Source organism: Anoplophora glabripennis, unplaced genomic scaffold (assembly GCF_000390285.2).
Source record: "Anoplophora glabripennis isolate ALB-LARVAE unplaced genomic scaffold, Agla_2.0 scaffold69, whole genome shotgun sequence".
NCBI lineage: Eukaryota > Metazoa > Arthropoda > Insecta > Coleoptera > Cerambycidae > Anoplophora > Anoplophora glabripennis.
This window is the reverse complement of record NW_019416383.1, coordinates 736,855-756,640: the sequence shown is the minus strand read 5'-3', so window position 1 is coordinate 756,640 and position 19,786 is coordinate 736,855. Positions and strand designations below refer to the sequence as shown.

The 19,786-nt window shown below is 30.0% G+C and overlaps 1 protein-coding gene across 2 annotated transcripts; it reads right to left on the bottom strand.

The window, feature by feature from the left end:
- Positions 1 to 2,269: 2,269 nt before the first annotated feature.
- On the bottom strand, positions 2,270 to 19,126 carry LOC108917087 (transmembrane protein 35A). Of its 2 annotated transcripts, none has more exons than XM_018723524.1 (3): positions 18,852 to 19,126; positions 12,458 to 12,596; positions 2,270 to 4,277 (listed from the first exon to the last, which is right to left on the bottom strand). In XM_018723524.1, the coding sequence occupies exons 1-3, from the start codon at positions 18,975 to 18,977 to the stop codon at positions 4,066 to 4,068; spliced, it is 477 nt and encodes a 158-aa protein (XP_018579040.1). In that variant the 5' UTR covers positions 18,978 to 19,126; the 3' UTR covers positions 2,270 to 4,065. The 2 variants fall into 2 exon arrangements, with proteins under 2 accessions (XP_018579040.1, XP_018579041.1); XM_018723525.1 differs by lacking the exon at positions 18,852 to 19,126 and adding an exon at positions 18,541 to 18,752.
- Positions 19,127 to 19,786: the final 660 nt, after the last annotated feature.

The window sequence follows — 19,786 nt, the reverse complement described above, 5'->3', positions numbered from 1 at the left end:
TTACATGTCGGTGCAGTTGAATTTACTGATATAAAATAGGCGTTATAAAATTTTTCCCTGAAAAAGAAATTCTTAAAATTTTTTGTATATTAATTTTTTATTACACTTTGCGCCATGCCCGTCGCCGACTGCATTCTTTGCCTTGCGTAAGATCAGGTTTCCAGTGCAGAAGTGAGTGTATTTTTAATTCATTTTCGAACTGCCCTTATTGATTTTTTTTACAAAATTATATTTGTAAGAGTCCCCTGTACATTCAAAAATTTTTTTTGGATAAGTTCTGAATTACCCTGCATTTGATGAATGGGAATACTATTAATATAACATGAATGACTAGTATTGTAATTGACCCATTCGAATTTATGATTCCAGATACATGTTTAAATATTATTGATTTCCATTGAAGTTTTATTAATCATAAAGTTAATTATACACTCATTAATGGTAATGTTACTGCCAATTTATACAAATGAAGTCTGTGATAAATTTATGTGTAATTAAGGGTATTTATTGTTATTTATTGTACGCATATCATGTCTATTGTTTTTTAATACCTCTCTATTTAAATAAACAGAGTTTTGTATATTTTATTACAGTTCGTGTTTTTGTTCCTTTTTTTATTAATACAGTAGGTACAAAGCCATCGAGTTCATTCATCTGAAGTAACAAAAACAGCAATATATTTAAATAGAGGTAAGTAAATAGGCAAGTAAAAAAATCTTTAAAAAAAATATACATTTGTTTCTTCTGTAATAATTTAGTAAACAACTTTTCCAGTTTTTTGTATAGAAAATGGAAAATACTTCTAAAAACAGTATTTTTGTGTCTTCTAGATGGAAACTATTAGACCGCTACACTCTATTTTTAACAAAAAACCTTCATTTAATATAAAGTGCTTTAACCTTTGCAGGGGCGTAACATTATAGAGACAAAAAAATACTAAAAGAAACTTTGAATTATAATTAGTTATTTATCCCATTAGTTCTACCTTTTTTGAGACGGAATGCTCTATATATTAGTGCATTTTTTATTTTTTTGTTGAATTCGACTTTGATAAAGATGGGTCAAAGCATCGTTTCGGTGTTATTTCAGGATTTTAGTAGCACCATCCAAAGTTTATAACAAACTTTACAGAACACCCTGTATACACTATAATACTGGACATATTAATGAAAATTAAAAAAGATTTACATTTTTTTTTAATCAATTGCTCCGAAAATGTTCGTTTCACTTGGCGGCTGCTTTCAGTTCAAAAACGTATGTGGCAAAAAATAGACACTTTATTTTATGAAATTTATTTAGCATTAAAATGTAAAGATGGTATTTTACACATGGCAGTGAGTTAATAATTTGCTAATTTAACATGGTTTATAGTAATGAACATTACTTTGTACAACAAGGTGGTACTTTGTACTAAACGGGAAGAGTGTACAAAATTTTACCAAACGAAGACTATAAAATCAAAAAATAGAACTAAATCAAAATATATGTATTCTAAAATTTAACAGTCAGTTGCTCTATATAGGTATTTCATATATACATAAATCACTACAAATTATATATTTATGTATTTAATAGGACTTGTATGTGTTTATAAATTATCGTTTTAACAAGCCATTACAGTAACAAATATCAAAAATTAAGTGCACAGTGAATGATCTACAAAAAAGTATATTTTAAATTACCTACATATTATATTTAAAGCCAAATTAATGTCAGGACAATAATGTAAGCTTACTTTTACTTCCTGTAAATATTCTAAAATCAGAGTCAAATAGTTGCTTTTATTGGAAAGATAAAACTAAATGGTAAAATAAAACGTTTAATATATTAACCTTAAAAAACAATTTAACGAAAGATTTTAAATGATCAGAGTGTAACCTTGTAATTTCAAGTTAATTTTCCAAGTCCAAGGCAGTGTTAAAAAAGGTGATCTCATCACAGTTCTCAAAAGAATTTCTCCATTTGTTAAAGTATAGTTAAAGTTTACATTGCTAATATGGTATACCTATACTTATAACGATTATAATTATGTATATACCTATCTATTTAAAATCTGAATTAGTACTATTTTTTTCCTAAGCAAGTTATATTCAACTAACGCATTAATTCCTAGAAATATGTATTTTGTATAGGTATGTACTATTGTTAATATGATTATGTGCTATATTTTGTATACTATTTACTACTTTCTTTACACTTAGATATATTACTAGGTAACACTTTCCAATTAATATCCATTAATTCTTATACATCTTATTCTTATAATCCTTTTCACAGATTTCAAATTTTCCTTACAGCAAACAACAATATTTGGTGTGTACAACGTATTTTGTCCAATTTTGTTATCTCGATAAACCCTATAAAGGGAAAGTCATTTTCCTAGGGCTCGAGTCAGCCAATAGGATCATTTCCTTGGATGAAATACTATGTAGAATATTTTTAAAATAAAGTCATTAAATAGCATAATTACCTACTTTACTGATTTGTTTTAATGGAATTTTCGAAACGGTATTCAGGAGAGGGGATAATGATACCTGTATCTTGACAAGCGCAAAATTAAGATTTTCATTAAATAGATGTAAACTATATCCTTTATAATATAAACCGTAAATTACAGGGTAGGTGCCAGTTACACAGATTTTAGTAAAGTTTTAGATGAGAAAAATAATCAGATTATGTTTAAAAGAACTTGCTGAAGTATTTCAGTGGGTCTTTAATCCTTTATTTTTTCAGTTTCAGTTATATCTTTCATATAGATATCAAGCTGTTGAATCGACCAATATTACTCTGATTTTTTATTAATAACTTCAGAAGTTCCCCAAGGATCGCACATAAGCCCTTTGTCGTTTAACATGTATTTTAATAAAGTAGGCAACTGAAACTTTTTAAAATCTTTAATGTATGCTGAGGATCTTAATTAAAGATTTTTTGGGGGTAATACTCGGAGTTAATACAAGAAGATTTAAGTACCTCCAAAAAATATTGTCATGGAAAGAGATCAAACTTTGAAAATTGCCATCATATAACATTTAGTAGAAACAACGCTTTTCACGAAAATTAACACAAATTTCAGATTGGGTATAATTTTTGACAGGAGCGAAAGCTAACAAAGCATTTGGTTCCTTTTACAGAATCTTTGTTGATTTTAGAAATCCAACCACATTTCAATCAATTGTTATTAGTGTCTTACCCTGCGGATTAGATGGCAGTGCAGTAACGGCCAACAGTAGCGGATAATCGTTTAACTGTAAAAGCCGTTTTTTCACATATCAATTAAATTTAGTTAACAATCTTCTATCACTTTCTTATACATGAAATGCACTAGCAAATTAATTTATTAAGAGATGTAAAAAACCATCCTAAATCTACAATATCTTGGATTTAATCGCAACAATCGTAATTTTAATGCGCAAACTTCAGTAACATACGTCATATAATTGCGTTACATTTTTGCGGAAATTAATTGAAAAAAAAATAATACATTTGCAAATTTATTGCGAGTGGCGCTATTTTGTGACGTTAATTATACCATAGAACATCACTACAATTTTAACAACTTGACAAGCTCACCTTTCATTTCACTAGTTCCTTCTACACCAGAAAATTGAAATATAATTAAAAGATATGGCTTTAATTTAAATTAAAGAAATATTAAATGTGTAATAAATGTAATATACACCTCTAATAATGTTACTATTAATTCATTGCTACTTGAAAGTGAAGTTAGGACAAGCGAAAAAGGTCCATCGCTAATACTAGTTAATTGTTCTGTCATGAGATCACCTTACATGAAACTATCTGGAGCTGCACCACAACCCTTAATACACGCGCGTGTATTAAACACGAGGTTGCACACCGGTCATTTAACTCGTTCAACCCTGTAACTTTATTTACAAACAACATAACGGTAAAACAAAAACAAATTAAAAAATATATATCACAAACTATATTTTTCTCAGCCGAATTATTAGAGCTGTCGCTTCTCTATCCTGTATCGGGCACTTGTAAATCTTTTTTTGGACGAATTAGCTAATATGGTACACATTGCCTAAGAGTCTTTCCCTTCTACTCCTGCTTGAACCCGTTGGCGGTGGGTTCGGCCATCTCCTCTTCCCTTCTCTGCAGCTGGAAGTACACCACTAGCCGCCCGCTCAACATGAAGAGGAAAACAAGGGCGGGTGCCGTCCTCTCCAGCTTGTCCGCCACCATGTAGTGAGAGTATACAGCCATCAGGGTGAGGATTAGTAGGCAGATGTTCGAGGCGTTCTTTATTTTATCTGTAAACGAAACAATATTGGTTTATTGAGAATTAAGTTTTGCACGTCAGTTATTTATATTATAAGCATAATAATAAGGATCATTAGATGGATTTCAAAAATTCGCTATACTTTCTAATCGGGGCTGTGACGATGCCGGGAATGCAAGGAATGTTTCACCTCTCTTTTCAAAATCCCGTCGTCGCTCAAACGCTCCCAGCAACCACTCTAATTTTGAATTGAAAAATTGAGTTTTCAATCGCAAATAACTCAAAAAGTATTGCTTTATCAAAAAAATTGTAGGAAACATTTTTAGCTTGAAATTAGTTGTTTTATCGATTTTTGACAAAATTTATTTTCAACCCCTGCAAAGGGGTAGAAACCACCCCCAGGGTAAAAATATATATCAGCATAGGGTGTATTTTGTTTCTTGAGTTATTCCCCACCTACTATCCAAATTTCAAGCAAATTGATGCATAAGAGCGGAAATCAGAGCTAAAAACATCATGAACTGAAATATTCGTAAATTTAAGGGTTCCAAATTTTTTTAGCTCAATTTAAACAATGGAACTTATTCCTCATCTCAAAAACTATAAGAAAATGCTTTGTATCATTTGAAAAAAAATTTTTTCAAACGAGAGAGCAAAAAATGTAAATTTTTTTTCAAAATTATAATCTTGGGGCTCAATTTTGAGGGTGTAAATGGGGTGTTGGTGAAATGTGATTACTTTTCCCTTATTTTGTTCCACTTAAGCTTTAAAACGATATTTTTCTTTTTTTTTATCTTTTTTCTACGAGGCGCTACTAAATTTTGTCCATAATGAATTATAATGCAGCGTCTACACTTTTTAACACTCGATCTTCCTCCATGTTGTACACAATTTAAAAAAATGTCAGCTTATTTAAAAGTCATTTTCATAAAATAAAAATTGAAACAGTTATTTGAAAAAACAGACCCAAAAAAAGTGCAATTTTTTTCAGTAACTTTTTCATTCTTAAAATTAATAAAATCGTCAAAATTTTTAAGAGCATGATAGTACAACTTTTTACGAAGAAAATACACCGAAAATCATTACTATCGTACCATCTTCTGAGAAGATCTAGCCAATTTTCGAGTGCGCGCTTTTTTTCGAGTTGATATATCTCGAAAAATAATTAATATTTTAAAATTATTCAAAAAAGTACTTTTTTGGCTTGCCGCGGGCTATGTTTGCAGTAAATAGGAAGTATGGGAACGTAAATGTAAACGAGTTATAGAACAGAAAAAAAGAGAAGATTTTTAACGGTTTTTTCGATATATCTCGAAAAGTAACAAAGCAATCGATACTTACAAAAAATCTTCGATAGATCTTTTTAGGACGTACAACTTTCTCATTTAAAAAAATTTGTTCGAGCGGAGCTATAGTTTTTTAGTTATTTTAGAGAAACCGTTTTTTGCAACTTTGCGAATTTCCTTCTCCATGTTCGCCATATTGGATCGACTATGAAGAACAAGAAACTCATTTTAAAGTTTTATTTCCTATACGGTCATATCTTTTTCCACTAATAATTTCTGTAAGCATTTCTCTAAAATGCTTGGACTAAATGGACTAATCAGTCTTTAATTTCAAATATTCAAATTATGATCACCAAAGGTTAAAAGAAGACATATAGTCATTTAATTTTTTAACTTTATGAATATTTATTAAAGAAAAATATTTACTCATAAAAGATTGGCAAAAATATCTGTTAGAACTCCAAAATATTTATGAAAACTTTTTCGGAAAATTTTCCTTGTTTTTGAAACCACACCAAATCTATTTTGAAAACTGTTTTGATCTTTTCGACCTTTTCAACTGTTCACGTCATTGCTAGAAAAATTACCACGGTCTTCGAATATATCTAAACGTTATAAATCAGCAAAAGATTAAATTTAAACAAAAAAGTTTACACACGTTTTGTGACTCATATATTATTTCTACAATTTTGCATAGTGCACATTCTTTTGTGACTATTAAATTCTGTTCGATTTATGTTTGAGCAATATTTTTAAAATGTGTTTAGCGTGACCGTAAGTTACTCAAGAAAATTTGAAAAATAAGATGAAATTTGTTATTTAAGAAGCTAAGTTTGATATTTTGAAACAAATATGATTATGAATAAACAATACGGTTATTATTTGATGTGACACACATTAAAAATAGTCTCGCACACTTTAACTTGAATAAATATTTTGTTAGACTGGTGTGTTTTGTAAATATTAATAATAGTCCTTCGTGTAGGTATCTTTTTATTTCTATATCCAAATATTTAACCAGACACACGTTTCATTCATTTTCTCTTATCAATTACTTCAAAGTAAGACCACGCTGTAAACATGCCAGAATTTTATTCTACTTTTATTGATACTCTTTGACGAAATACATTCCATACAGTTACCAACTGCCAAGCATTCAGGATCTTGTCTGTTACATGTCTTTGATTTGGCTACTTAATGTACAAATCTCAAAGTTACATAAACTCTATTTGATAGACGTAGTTTCAATTCGTTGAAACTTCAAAACGCAGCTTTATATTTTATAAAATGGCAGGGGCCCACAAGTTAATGTTTGTATTGTATAATAATTGTAAAAATGTTTCCTAGGTATGTAGGTATTTTATTGAAAACGCAATTTTCCAGATGGAAAATTGAGTACAAAAAGGATTTTTTAAATTGCGAAATACATATACGGTGTGCATTAATGTTCGCAGAAGTCCACAAGCCGAACTAATATTTCTATTTTTTATAAAATTTAAATGAAAATCCTTCTCACGAACGTCAGTTTTTCGGTAATATAGCAAATGCAACTTCCAGATTCATTTAAAGCTGTTTGACCTTGAAAATTTTCGCCTGAGGCGCTTTTTTTTCAATCAACGAATATCCTTCACCTATTCTCAATGTCACGAGCCGCCACTGCTGTGCGTACAATTTATGCATTTTGTGGTATATTACTCTCTACCCTCTATTTTCTTATTACGGACTTACAGATCGACTTAAACTTTGCAAGTCTGGTCCTCTTAAATTTGCTAGTTCATTTTTGACCATAGACCACCTGGACTGGCTTAAAGACCGACTTTGGTGAAAACACTTCGGAGCCTGATTTGGAGCCCAGCGCTCAGTCGTGTCCTAGCATTTGACGTGTACGCATCGCTGTAATTTCGATAATTAGACGTTTTATCATGGGCAAGTGTATTGTAAAACATTGTATAAATAGAAGTGATCGAGTTGGTGAAGAGAGGCGAAAAGATTCCTTCTTTAGGTAAGTAAAAAAAGGAATATATAAAACGTAAATATGTACGCCATTTTTCGGTTGACGTCATAAGTTTCCAGGGTTAGCTTTATAATTTTGTTCGCCCACATAGTGTAGTGATTAACGTGATATTGTTATTATAAAATAATGAATGAATTACTGTAAAATATTTTTAGTAATTATTTACTTTATGCGAGTCTCAAATTTTTATGAAATTTTACCAGTTCCCGTCATTTCGAGATAGCTGAAAATTAATTAAATATTTTTTTCAATTGAAAAAATTGCAAACGAAACTAATTTCAGATTCATGTTCAGCACCCTGGAAAAGGAAGTTGCAAAATGTGATTAGAAAAATCAGAGAGTTTTGTGACAAAAAAAAAATAATTAAGTACGCTTCGATTTTCAAACCTAATATTTAAATTTTTACAGATTTCCAAGGAATGTTGACATAAAACGTAGATGAGTGAAGGCTATTAAAAAACAGGACTGGACACTAGCAAGTACATTATTATAGTATATATTGGCGGTTTCGTAATAACAAGTTCTCTAATAAAGCCAATAAAATGTGAAGACTATGTAAATAGTTTAATGTCAAATACACAGTATTCGTACAGTCAATTTTTATTAAAGATCGTGGTTGTTTAACGTATCCATCTCGAGATGTCGTAGTAATATGCCAAGAAACAGAAAAATTAATAAAATTTTTTAATAATGATGAAAGCAGAAGGCTACAGGAAAATAAAATTGTTTATCATGTATTAAAAAACTTTCTGAATGTGAACATATTTAAAAATTTGCATGAACACATAATTTGCCTAACAATTGTAATCATTTAATAGAACTTGTAAGGGCTGAATGTGAAAAGTATATCGATGTACGAATAAATCATGATGTCAAATTATTTAATTCGGTAAAATCTACGAAAAGGCAAATATTAAATAAATTAATATTATTTAGAGGACAATAAATATATTTAAATTATTTTGTAGTTTTATTTAATATGACACTAAAATATACTATTTTCTGAATTACAAACTTAAAATTGAATATTTGTCATAAGAAGCAATATAATGTTTAATATGTAATAAAAATATTACTTAATCCGGATCTGCTTAAAGATGCGCGCGATCAGATTGCCTTCCACACTCCACTTCCCCGGATTTTGCATTCACTGGTACCCGTGCATTGGAATTAGATACGGCCAGTCTAGGTGGTCTGTGATTTTTGACCATTCAGAGATATCTGAACAAAACAATTGTCAGCTTCAAAATGTAATTTTTTATAAATGTTTTGTGTTTTTTATATATTTATAATTAATTTTGTTCTATTAATATTTATAAATTCCATTCGCAAGGAATAAACAAACCCTAAGTAAAATGTGAAAACAGCTAAATCTTATAGTAGCTGTTTTTACATGTTTTTTTGTCAAAAGTTATGTTTGTGCACTTTCTGGTATAGTCTTTCCGAAATCAGTTGAATATGCAAAAAAAAGTCTGGTAATAAAATATAATGAATTTCATAGGTCCCTAAAAAAGCTAAAGGTAAAAAATACCTCAAAAACATTGAGACGAATTTTTTCAGATTTTTCAGACTGATTTTAACTTTTCTATCCAAAATACTTCATGAATGACCTTGAATGACCTCTAGGGTGTATCGTGGGGGTAAACAAACCTCGGACTCGGGTTCAGTGACCTCTAAAACATAAGCATGCATTTTTTCAGATTTTTTTATTTGACCTTGAACCTGACGTGATGGAGCTTAAATAACCTTGGATTCGCGTTCAGTGACCTCAAAATCATTTAAACGAATTTTTTCAAATTTTTCAGACTGATTTTAACTTTTCTATCCAAAATACTTCACGAATGACAGATTTTTTGGAGGTCATTTCTTGATTTGACCTTCAAATCACCTTGAACCTGATGTGATGGAGCTTAACCGACGGATTCGTGATCAGCGACCCAAAAAAACCCTATATACCATAGTCACTTCTAACGATTGTCCCTAGATCAAATGTTGACCTATGATTATTTATGTCCTCAAACAATTTTATTATATTGGTGGTAAATTTCGGTTTGTTCCATTTCAAAAGGTCTCCAAAATGTCATGTTGTGATAAGATTAGTAAACAAAATATCCCTCTTATTTCTCCCTTTCGCAATTGTAATATGAATGATTAACAGAAGATGCCTATAATAAATTAAAATTACCTGAATCACACCAAATTCCGCATTGCTGCACTGCACTGCTGGGCAATTTATCAACCACTTGCCATCTGCTGTGATTTATTGCCCAGTAGCCCAATGCAACTGTGATCATTTTCCTTTGCCTGCGCTCATATTCTTCAACTGAGCGTATACATTTCTATCGCCTCCACGTTTAGTTCGACCAGACCTGTATATGGGTATGGCTAAATAAATATAGGAACAAGTTTTTCAAATATTTCAATGCCGAGTTGCTGTGTCAGCGACCGAACCTGGTATATACTATCAATCTGTCAGTTCTTCAATTGATATCGGAAAAACTATATCATAGTGAGTAGTCTCGATCAAAAACCAAAATAGCCAATAAGAATAAAGCAATGTCAGTGTTAATAAAATTATGGGTTTTGATAATATATGCAATACCAGCAGACTAGTCGGATTATTTTCAAAATAACAGACAATTTTCTAATTAAATGTAATATTAAAGCACGTAAAATATTAAAATTATGGGAAAATGTTCGCCATAATATAATATATGTTTCAAACCTTACTTTTAAATTCAAATTCAAACTGCGTGTCTACGCCCCAATGTTGTATACCTCACGTTTCCTTTCAATTATGACCTGGTCCTGGTGTTCATAACTGAAAGACAATTCCACTACAGATAGAAATATGCTGGTAGAACGAAATCTATATAACTCTATTTTATTGTTTGAGTGAGTGGGTTTAATGATAAACATTGATGACGAAAACAGAACCCCTTTTAAAAAAAACTTCTGTCATGAAAACTCTATAAAATCGTCCTTATATTGCTTTTTTTATTACACACTACCGGCCAGAAAACAGCTGTAACATTTTATGTGGTTATTTATACAGTTGTATTTTTGCGACAGGGGCCAAAAATTATTTCCCGCTACGTGAATATAACTATATCAACACATTTTCAATATTCAGTCGCATGAGTCATGAAAACACCGGTGAAGGTTTACTTCAAATGCATCAAATAAGGAACCATATTTCTAAAAATGGCCATGAGAAAAAATTATTGCGTCATGGGATCTTAGTTTGAATTCCTTTTGATCTAAAAAAATTAATAGTCTCAAATTTTTGTTCAAAGTTGTGATGTTTTCGTACAATAAATCCAATTTAGTTCGAATTGTACAAACGTAATCATTAAAAAAAAAACAAATAGCAGATAAATCGAATTCAAAATGCGACTTAAATATATGTGTGGTCTATCACGGATGAAAGTAACAAATTTATGCACCGGACCAGTACAAATTTATATAAATGTACCAAAATAAATGGCAATTTATTTGTAGGCGAGTGAGCCACGTTTATTTCAGTGAGATATTACTGGATTTTTGACCGCAACCTACATATTGTCAATGTTAGGACAAAAATAAACCTTTAAATGTAATCCGAAAAATGTTGATGTAGTGCGGATTTGTTTGTCGGACTGTAGGTGAGAATATAAATAAGGCGATTCTACCGAGGTGATTCAAATTAGGTTTAATAATGTTTCTAACATTTTCGTCAGATGAAGTCATAGAGTTGGTTCCACGATTGTGTGGAAAAACTTTTTTATTCTTAAATTTATTAAAAAATTTCCTGATTGACCTCAAACTTTTAAAAATGTTATTTCGAATAACTGGGAAATTTTGCAATCACAAAATACGAAGAATGAATTAACAGAAACGTTAAATGTAAACTTATAAGACATTTTTATAAAAATTATTTTTAATAAGAAAAATGGTATCTTTAAAACAAAGTACACAAAAATACGGGAAGAAAATCGCGTTGACCAAATATGGGTTACGATAATAGTAGTTTCTTGACAAGTCATTTTTCACTACCTAATTGAAAATTTGGGAAATAATATTTTTGTTTCAAAACTAATTTTGATTATCTACAGTGAAAACGTGGTATTTTTTATTGCAAACGTATAGCAGAATCGTATGCATAGGTACAGCAGAAAAAATTGACTTTCTTCGCCATCTATCATGAATCTAAAAAAATGTTTTAGACAAATCTACGTACTTTTGGCAACTGAATCTGCAATAAAAAAGGGGTTCCTATTTAAAATTTCAAAGTTACACCCCTGTATCACCTACAAGGAGAGAGGTAACATTTTTTTCGTAAACCTATTTTCTCAAAGCTGTGATTACTTCATTAAATATATTGTTGCCAAGGTAATTCGAAGTAGCACTAATGTACGAATTGCATGTCAAAGGTAAATTAATTCAAAAAATAAGGTTACATCTACAATCACTTCAAGTATAAATAACATAAGCAGGTGCTTTTAATGTTATGTAGGTATGTTTTCAACGAATTTTCGGCATGTGCCTTAAAAAAGAATCAAAAGGTGTTCCAAAAATGTTTGGATTTTCGGTTAAAAGCATTACGGTATTTTATCCTGTACAAAAGCGGCAGAAATTTAATCATTTCATTATTTGTGATTTTTGGTTAGTGACACATTTTTACAAAATGCTGATTTATGATTAAAATTCGCCAATTTTTGTATTTTATTCAAGCATTATTTCCTGAATGAGATGTAATAGTTTTCCTTGGTAAAAATCGTCAGTCCTTAGAGATAAGTAGGTATTTTTCTATTCTTCATTTTATTAAGCAGCAAATGTTAACCAGCGGAAATAACTATATAAAAACTTAGAGTGTCATAATGAAAATAAGCATATTATAAAAAATTAAGAAAAATAAAAAAGGATACTTACGATTAGGTACAAACGCCATTGCAATGCCGCATATTATTTCTAGAGCTCCTACTGCCCTCCTGTACCATTTTGAAGGAATTTTAAAATCCAAGGCTTCCGAAAAAGGAAACACTTTTGCATACTTAACATATTCTTTCCTCTAGAAAAAAAAAACCAGTTTTTAAGAAAATAATGTTCCAATTTCAAAAGATCAAATGCAGGTTTTACATTGAGCGTGCAGTCAAATAAGATATCTAACACCTCCTTTTATTAAGAATTACGTTTAAAACATAGCGTGTTTTATTTTTCATGGAACCATCCTTATATCCCGGTTATTTTAAATTAAAACGTTTTGGCATTTTAGTACGATATAATTAACTTCTAAGCGATTATTGTGCTATAACTACATTTTAATCATAGGCGTTCGGGTTTAAAATTAAAAAAAATCCTTTTATTTTTTGCTTTACATTAATCAAACTTTTTTTTACATAGCCATTAATAGAAGATTAGTTGAACAACCTAACAGCTTCTAATAACTTAGATCTTAAATTATACACCTCTTTTTTAATTTCAATGCCTGATGGCTATGACTAAAATAAAATTTGGTTAAATCCGAATAATCGTTTTACAAGTAATTTCATGCTGTACTATATCTAATATGAAAACTCTTCCATTTCAAATAAGTGAAATAAGGTGATCTGTCAAATATTCTATCTGATTTAGCTTCAAATAAGAAGTGGATCTTATTTGTGGAAGGGCGAAATGGGCGGTGACTATTAGACGCCTTCATAATAGCCATCTTTCTCTATCGCACGGATTTCTATGACTTTCTTTATCGCTCTCACGTAACGGCTGATGAACCATGGGGACATTCCGACCCTGTATATAACAATATTTCCTTTGCAAAAATATAAATTTTATATTGAACCAACATAATTTTTCAATTTTGGAAGTAAAATAAAGTTTTTCGAAAATTATATTGTGAGATGTAATTTTTGTCATTAATTTGCTTTTCTCAATTATATGCAATATTTTTAATTAACCAATGATAGTTTCATTACAAGTTCTTTCAACTGATTCTTTAAACTTAAGAGTTGATGCAATTGCATGTAGAAGTCCGTGAGAAAAAATGCTCGCGATTAAATAGAGAAAAACATAAAATATGTTTGAAATAAATAATTTCCGACGGTTAAACTCAACTTTACTGAACTATAATGACATCAATTTCGCTATTAGTTCCAAGTTTATTTTCTCATTTATAAATATGTATCTTCTAAACGTTATGCACTTCACTGATTTAAAATTATAAGTAAATATTAACCTGAAAAGTGTATAATAAAATAAAATATTTAAATGTATATAAACACTGATGTCATTATATCTAATTATGTGAAATTCTGGAGAATGTAAAATATATGCAGTTAATGTATAAAATCTAAATTCTGGCGAATGCGCTGGTTATTGTATAAAATGTACAGGGTATGAATTAAATAGATATATGAAATTTAAACGGTGTTTTCATAAAAAAAACTGTTTTTGTTCTTCTTCTAAACGATTTGACCAAATCAGTTCTTTAGTAGAGAGTATTATTTAATAATGCTACAATGCTACATGATGAATATGGCGATGATAAATGAGACAACTTATGGGCAGAAATTTAGATGTTTTTTGAGCAGTACTTCAAAGATATTAACGAAATTGTTGAAATAGCCCACCGTTGTTATTAACGCACAAGATACATCTTTTTGAAATAGAATTTAAGGCTTTTCTCACAGAACGCGTATCAATATTGTCGAAAGTTTCCTGAACGAATATAACACTCAATAATATCACGCTTTACCTCGTTTGAAAAATTAATTGTCTATAGTAACTAAAAGTGATGTCAGTAAACATTTCGATTCTCTTCACAGCCATCTACGTCATCGAGCAATTGAAAAGTTAAAAACGGCTTCAGTTCTTCACTTTTTCAAAAAACAGTATCGAAAATTATATCGTTGGAAAGCATAAAAAAGACAATTTTTTCTGGCTCATGGCTAACTATGGTTTACATTTAAAAAACTTGAAGTTCATGTTACAAGTTGAATACGAAACTGTACACGAACAATTTGATGACACTATCTTATTAACACTGCAAAAACATGAAACTTTGTAATTGAATTTTTTTTGTAAAATAAATAGCAACGGAGCTACACGCATCTGAAGGAATTGGCTGAATTCAAATCTTTCCAAATATCTAGTCAGCCATGACGTTTTTTCAAAAAATAAAAGTAACATTTAATAAGGATCATAAAACTTCACATCTTTCCTCATTTAAACTTTTTTTCCTGCTACAGTAAACATCGAAAAAACTCACCATGTATATTATACTTAAATTAAATTCAAAAATGTTGTGCCAATATTTTTTTTAAGTGGGAATTTCTGTTATTTTACAACCTTATTATTCTGTTGTTGACTTGAAGATTTTTTTTTATTTTAGCGAATAAATGCGAAATTTTGCATTTTTTATTTTTATTTTTCCGAAATTTGATTGTTTAGGTACGTACATTTAAATTGATTCGATAAAAACGTTTAGAAAATATAAACAAAAACATAATTTATTGTTTTAACATTGTGTATCTCGGAAACGGAGCGTATTTTTCTTATTTTTTGGAGTACTCTATGCTGTTTAAAGCTTTTTAGGTAAGTACTACATATAATTACGTATATTTATATGGAATTCTGAAGATCATGAAGATATATGTGTATATAATACGTGCGGCAGTGAATGTAAAAAAAAACTAAGTTTTGGCCGCATCCGTTGGTTGTCGTAAAATGTTTATTGCCCGGTTACACTACATTAAAATCGAATCGAATCAGTTAATAGTCGGTCAGTCTAAATTTACACTTATAAACAATGAGCGTTGAAAGTATATTTTCATTGTGACTGTCTTATGACCACGTTATTTTCAAACGTAAATGTAGGTTTATATTAGGATAGGTACGCGCAAAGGTGTTTCGAAGTAAAAAAAGAACTCTCAATGTCGATTTCCAAAATATATCATTAGATATATTTCTTTTATTTTAATGCTTCTCTTCTTAATCCTCAATATAGTATAATGTGGGTTTGGGTTAAAAATACGTGAAATATTTGTTTTCAAATTTTAAGATATGAAGTGATGAAAAAATCAGTGAAAAAATACGTCATTAATTTTTTTTATGAAAATGTTTATACTTATATTTCATGCTGGGAACGTGATAATTGTTTTTTGTGTTTGGAATTCCTGAAAAGAAAACAACATTTTTTATTCGTACAATACGTGCATTTATTTGAGGAAATTATTTTAGTACGTCACAAAATATTTTTGGTGACATCTTGATTTAATTAAAGGTGACTAAACTAAACATATTATTTATTATTACTTTATGACGTCGATGCAATACGGGATATCTCGAAAATCGAATCAGTATTTATAAATGCAGTTTAATTGAAACGTAGTTTTTTTCAATAATTGTGCAGTGAAGAGACATTGTTTCTAATTAACTTAGATTTTCTAAAATGCTGGACAAAAAATTGGGCATAATAACATCCACCTTAAGTGAATCTTAAGAACATAATTGGAAATATAACGTCCTCGAATTCTAAGTCTGTTACGATTTTTTTATATGCCAATTTTTGAGGTGATAACAGTTTTTCAAATTCCGACTCTAATAATACGTAATTCTACATCCTTTGGTTTGGCCTATGACAATATTTTCTTAATTAATTTTTAATTCTGCAAGTAAACTGTTCCTGTAAAAGTGTAAAATGATTTTCTTCGAAAAATAAATTAATAAAATAATAAAAGAATAATAAGTTTAATAATAACTGAAATACCTAAATTAAACTGTACTATACATACTGTTTACAAAGTTATATTTATACCTACGTAAAATTTAAAAATATTTTTTTTGTAATTGGAACGTAGGAATTTTGAAATGTCTATAATCACTTTGCGTTATTAAATTTTTTAAAAAAAAATTAAGTGACATCTTTAAAATACTGATTCATTATTAAAGTTAAAAAAAATGTCTGTAAATATCTTCTAAACAAATGAATATATTGAACCAAAATATTGTGTGCTAAACATGAATTAACTGACATTCAACTTGAAACAAAAATAAGCCTCGGCTAAAATTAGTGACATAATATGAGGTGTGCTGATTACATTTATCTCAAAGATTATGGCACGCCACTGGACAATTAATTTTGTCATCATTGATTTGTAAGATTAATTTTGAGTGAAAGTGATCTTTCGATCTTTCATCATAGCTTTTACCGTTTTGGTACACAATAATAGTATGTAAAGACGATACGTTAGGTTAATTTAAAATTATACAGGGTGTTTCAGGTTAACGTATCAGAAATGAAGAAGTGTTTTCCTTGTTCAAATTTAAGATTATTTTCTCATTTAAACAGTTGCGCTTAAAGTTCTTGTTTTTAAGATACAAGATGTTAAATTTTTCAAAAAAATCGACAGATTCATCAGAATATACAACGATCTGAGAGGAAATGTATATGTGAGAAATTCAAAAATGTATCGGAATATTTTATAAAATCATTTGAATAAATTATGTTTGTCTTCTTTACAAATTGCTAATTTGTTTCCATTGGCGTACCATAATTGTTTAAGAAAACCTAGTTTGCGTTCTTTAGATCTACGACACTGGTTGGAGTTGAGACTTAATTGTTATACGTTGAATGCTATTTTCCTCATATATTGTGCACACAAAATAACGTTTAATAATTCTGTTCAAAAGATATATACAGATAATATTTGTTTTTTAGCTTTAACGCCCTATATTCTCAAAATCGGTTAAGTTTTGGAAATATAGCATAGAAGAATATATAGGTATCAGTCATTACTTTTATACAGGGTGTTCCTTAATGATATGCGGTTATTAAAGGGTGTGATTCTACATGGAAAATTAATGATAGTTTGCTATATAAACTATGGCCCAAAATTGTTCCGTTGCGAAAATTTTAGGAAAAAGAAAGAAATTGATTAATATTTTCGAAACCGCTTAAGATATTGCAGTGATATTTAGTACATGTTAATAAAGGCGCATGTTTTTCAATACAAACATCATTTTTAGCTCTAACAGTGGCGTGCGTACGAGCACTGACTGATAATTTTAAAGAAACAAATGGTACGCCAATGGTTTGTTTCTCCAATTAAAATTATTTTTGAAATCTCCGTGCAATTGCAATTGAGTTTTTGCCCTACGATGCGCCGTTTTGTGGTAAAAAAATAAAACCCGATGTATTGTCCATAATTAATGTAATTATTGAAGAAATAATTGATAATAAACCTAGTTGGCCTGGAATGTATCACTTGAATTTCTGACATTTTGAAATAAATCAAGTGGTTTCGAAAATATTAATTAATTTTCTTAAAATTTTAACCCTGTATTTTCAAAACGGAACATTTTTGGCACACGGTTTATAAAGCAAGCTATCATTAATTTTCCATGTAGAATCACGCATATTATTAAGGAACACCCTGTAGATTCCTGAATTAAAATTGGGACATCCTGTATAAATCTCGACACCCCACCATATATATTTCTAAGAATTAATTTATTTATTGGAAAACGTATAAATACAGTGTGCTTTAAATAAGGGAGTTTTAAAAAAATCGTCGTAATAATTTTTATTTTCACATTACATTTAATGTCATTGTTTTAGAAAAAGTTGTTAACCATGTGTCAAAAAAGCGTTATCCAAAATAAAAATTGATCAATTTTAAAATGTCCTTTGTATTAAGTTGTAGTGGAAGTTGTAACAAGTTTTTGCACGTATCTACTTATGTTTACCAATAAGACCCAAAACTGTTTATTTTATTTTTTTTTATTTTATTTATTTTAAAAATTACAACATCCAACAGTTTACACTAATTACAGGATGAGGTAACAATGAAAATACACTAAATCACAGCAATCTAAATATCATATGAAGACTAATGGCAAAAGCTGAATGTATGCCATACGATTTTGCTCGCCAAAATACCGCGTTATTATTACTTATTTACATATCTCATTCAGCGACGTCCTTGTATGTCAAATAATTTGTCTCTCTTGTGACTTACGACGAAAATTTGAGCAGACTGAAATCCAAACATCAGGGGGCAGATTCCAATAACGATTCATCCTCGCAAAAAAAATGTTCGAGACCGCACAACTCCAATCCGTTAATTTCGATATAATTGATGCATTATTGCACTAATTGTTGGCACGGGATAAATCTACAGGCGATAATGACGTGCGCTCGCACCGAGCACAATAAAACATTTACAAATATTTGCAACATCCTTGCCAGGCAGCGGGCCAAATATTTAAAATATCGGGTTGTGTAACGGCGGATTCTGCGAAAATTTCACACGAAGGGAAAACTACTTACTAGATCTTTGTGTAAATCCTTAGAGACCACACTAGATATTTTTATTAAGCCCACGAAAATGAAAAACAGTCCCAGCAGCACCGACAACGACCGCAACACAATCGAGCCCATTTTTTTATTTTTCATTTGATAAATGTCTCTTGGTGTAACTACAACTCACTGCGGTTTCACAAAATGCACATTGTTTTATTTGTTTTTGGTTGCGTTTCATTAAGTTTGCTTTTTATCATCGGGATCTTTTCGTTTTGAACGCACAGTCGCTTTGAACATAATCAATATTGAGCGCCCAGTTGTACTAGCCATGCCAAAAATATCCGAGGGTGTTGTGTTCAAGCTGAATATTATTTTAGTTAGATTTCTTTGTTGTTTTTGAGTAGTAGGTTTTTATTGTACCTAAAACAAAGTATTTAACTGCTTATGATTATTGATTTATCAGCTTTTTAACAGTTTACAATTATTAAAGTAAAATAAAATTTTCAATATTAGGCAACCGGTAATACAGTTGATCGCGGTAAAGGAAATTATATACATGCATAATATATTGGTCCTTCTTACTATAGTAGGCGCTACTGGAAACAATTGGATTATTACAGATTTCGACTAATAAATATACCGTACTCGAGAATGAATGTCGTTGAGAACCTTATCTAAAGTTTGGAATTTAGTTTTTAGCGAATAAGACACGCTCTGTTGTGCTTGCTTTTATAAGTGAATCATTTTACTTGACACTTCTCATTAGAATTTTGCGCTGAGGCTCTCAACTAAGCTTTTGTTTATTTTTTTTTGTACACTTTTTATTTTGTGCTTAGCACTTGAAGATATTGAGCACCTGTGTATGAGCCACAGGACAAGAGCAAAGTCTAAGCGATTTAAACGCTAGAAATAGGTCTGGGTCCAGAACAATTTTTGTACTGAATATAAAAGTTTATTGGATA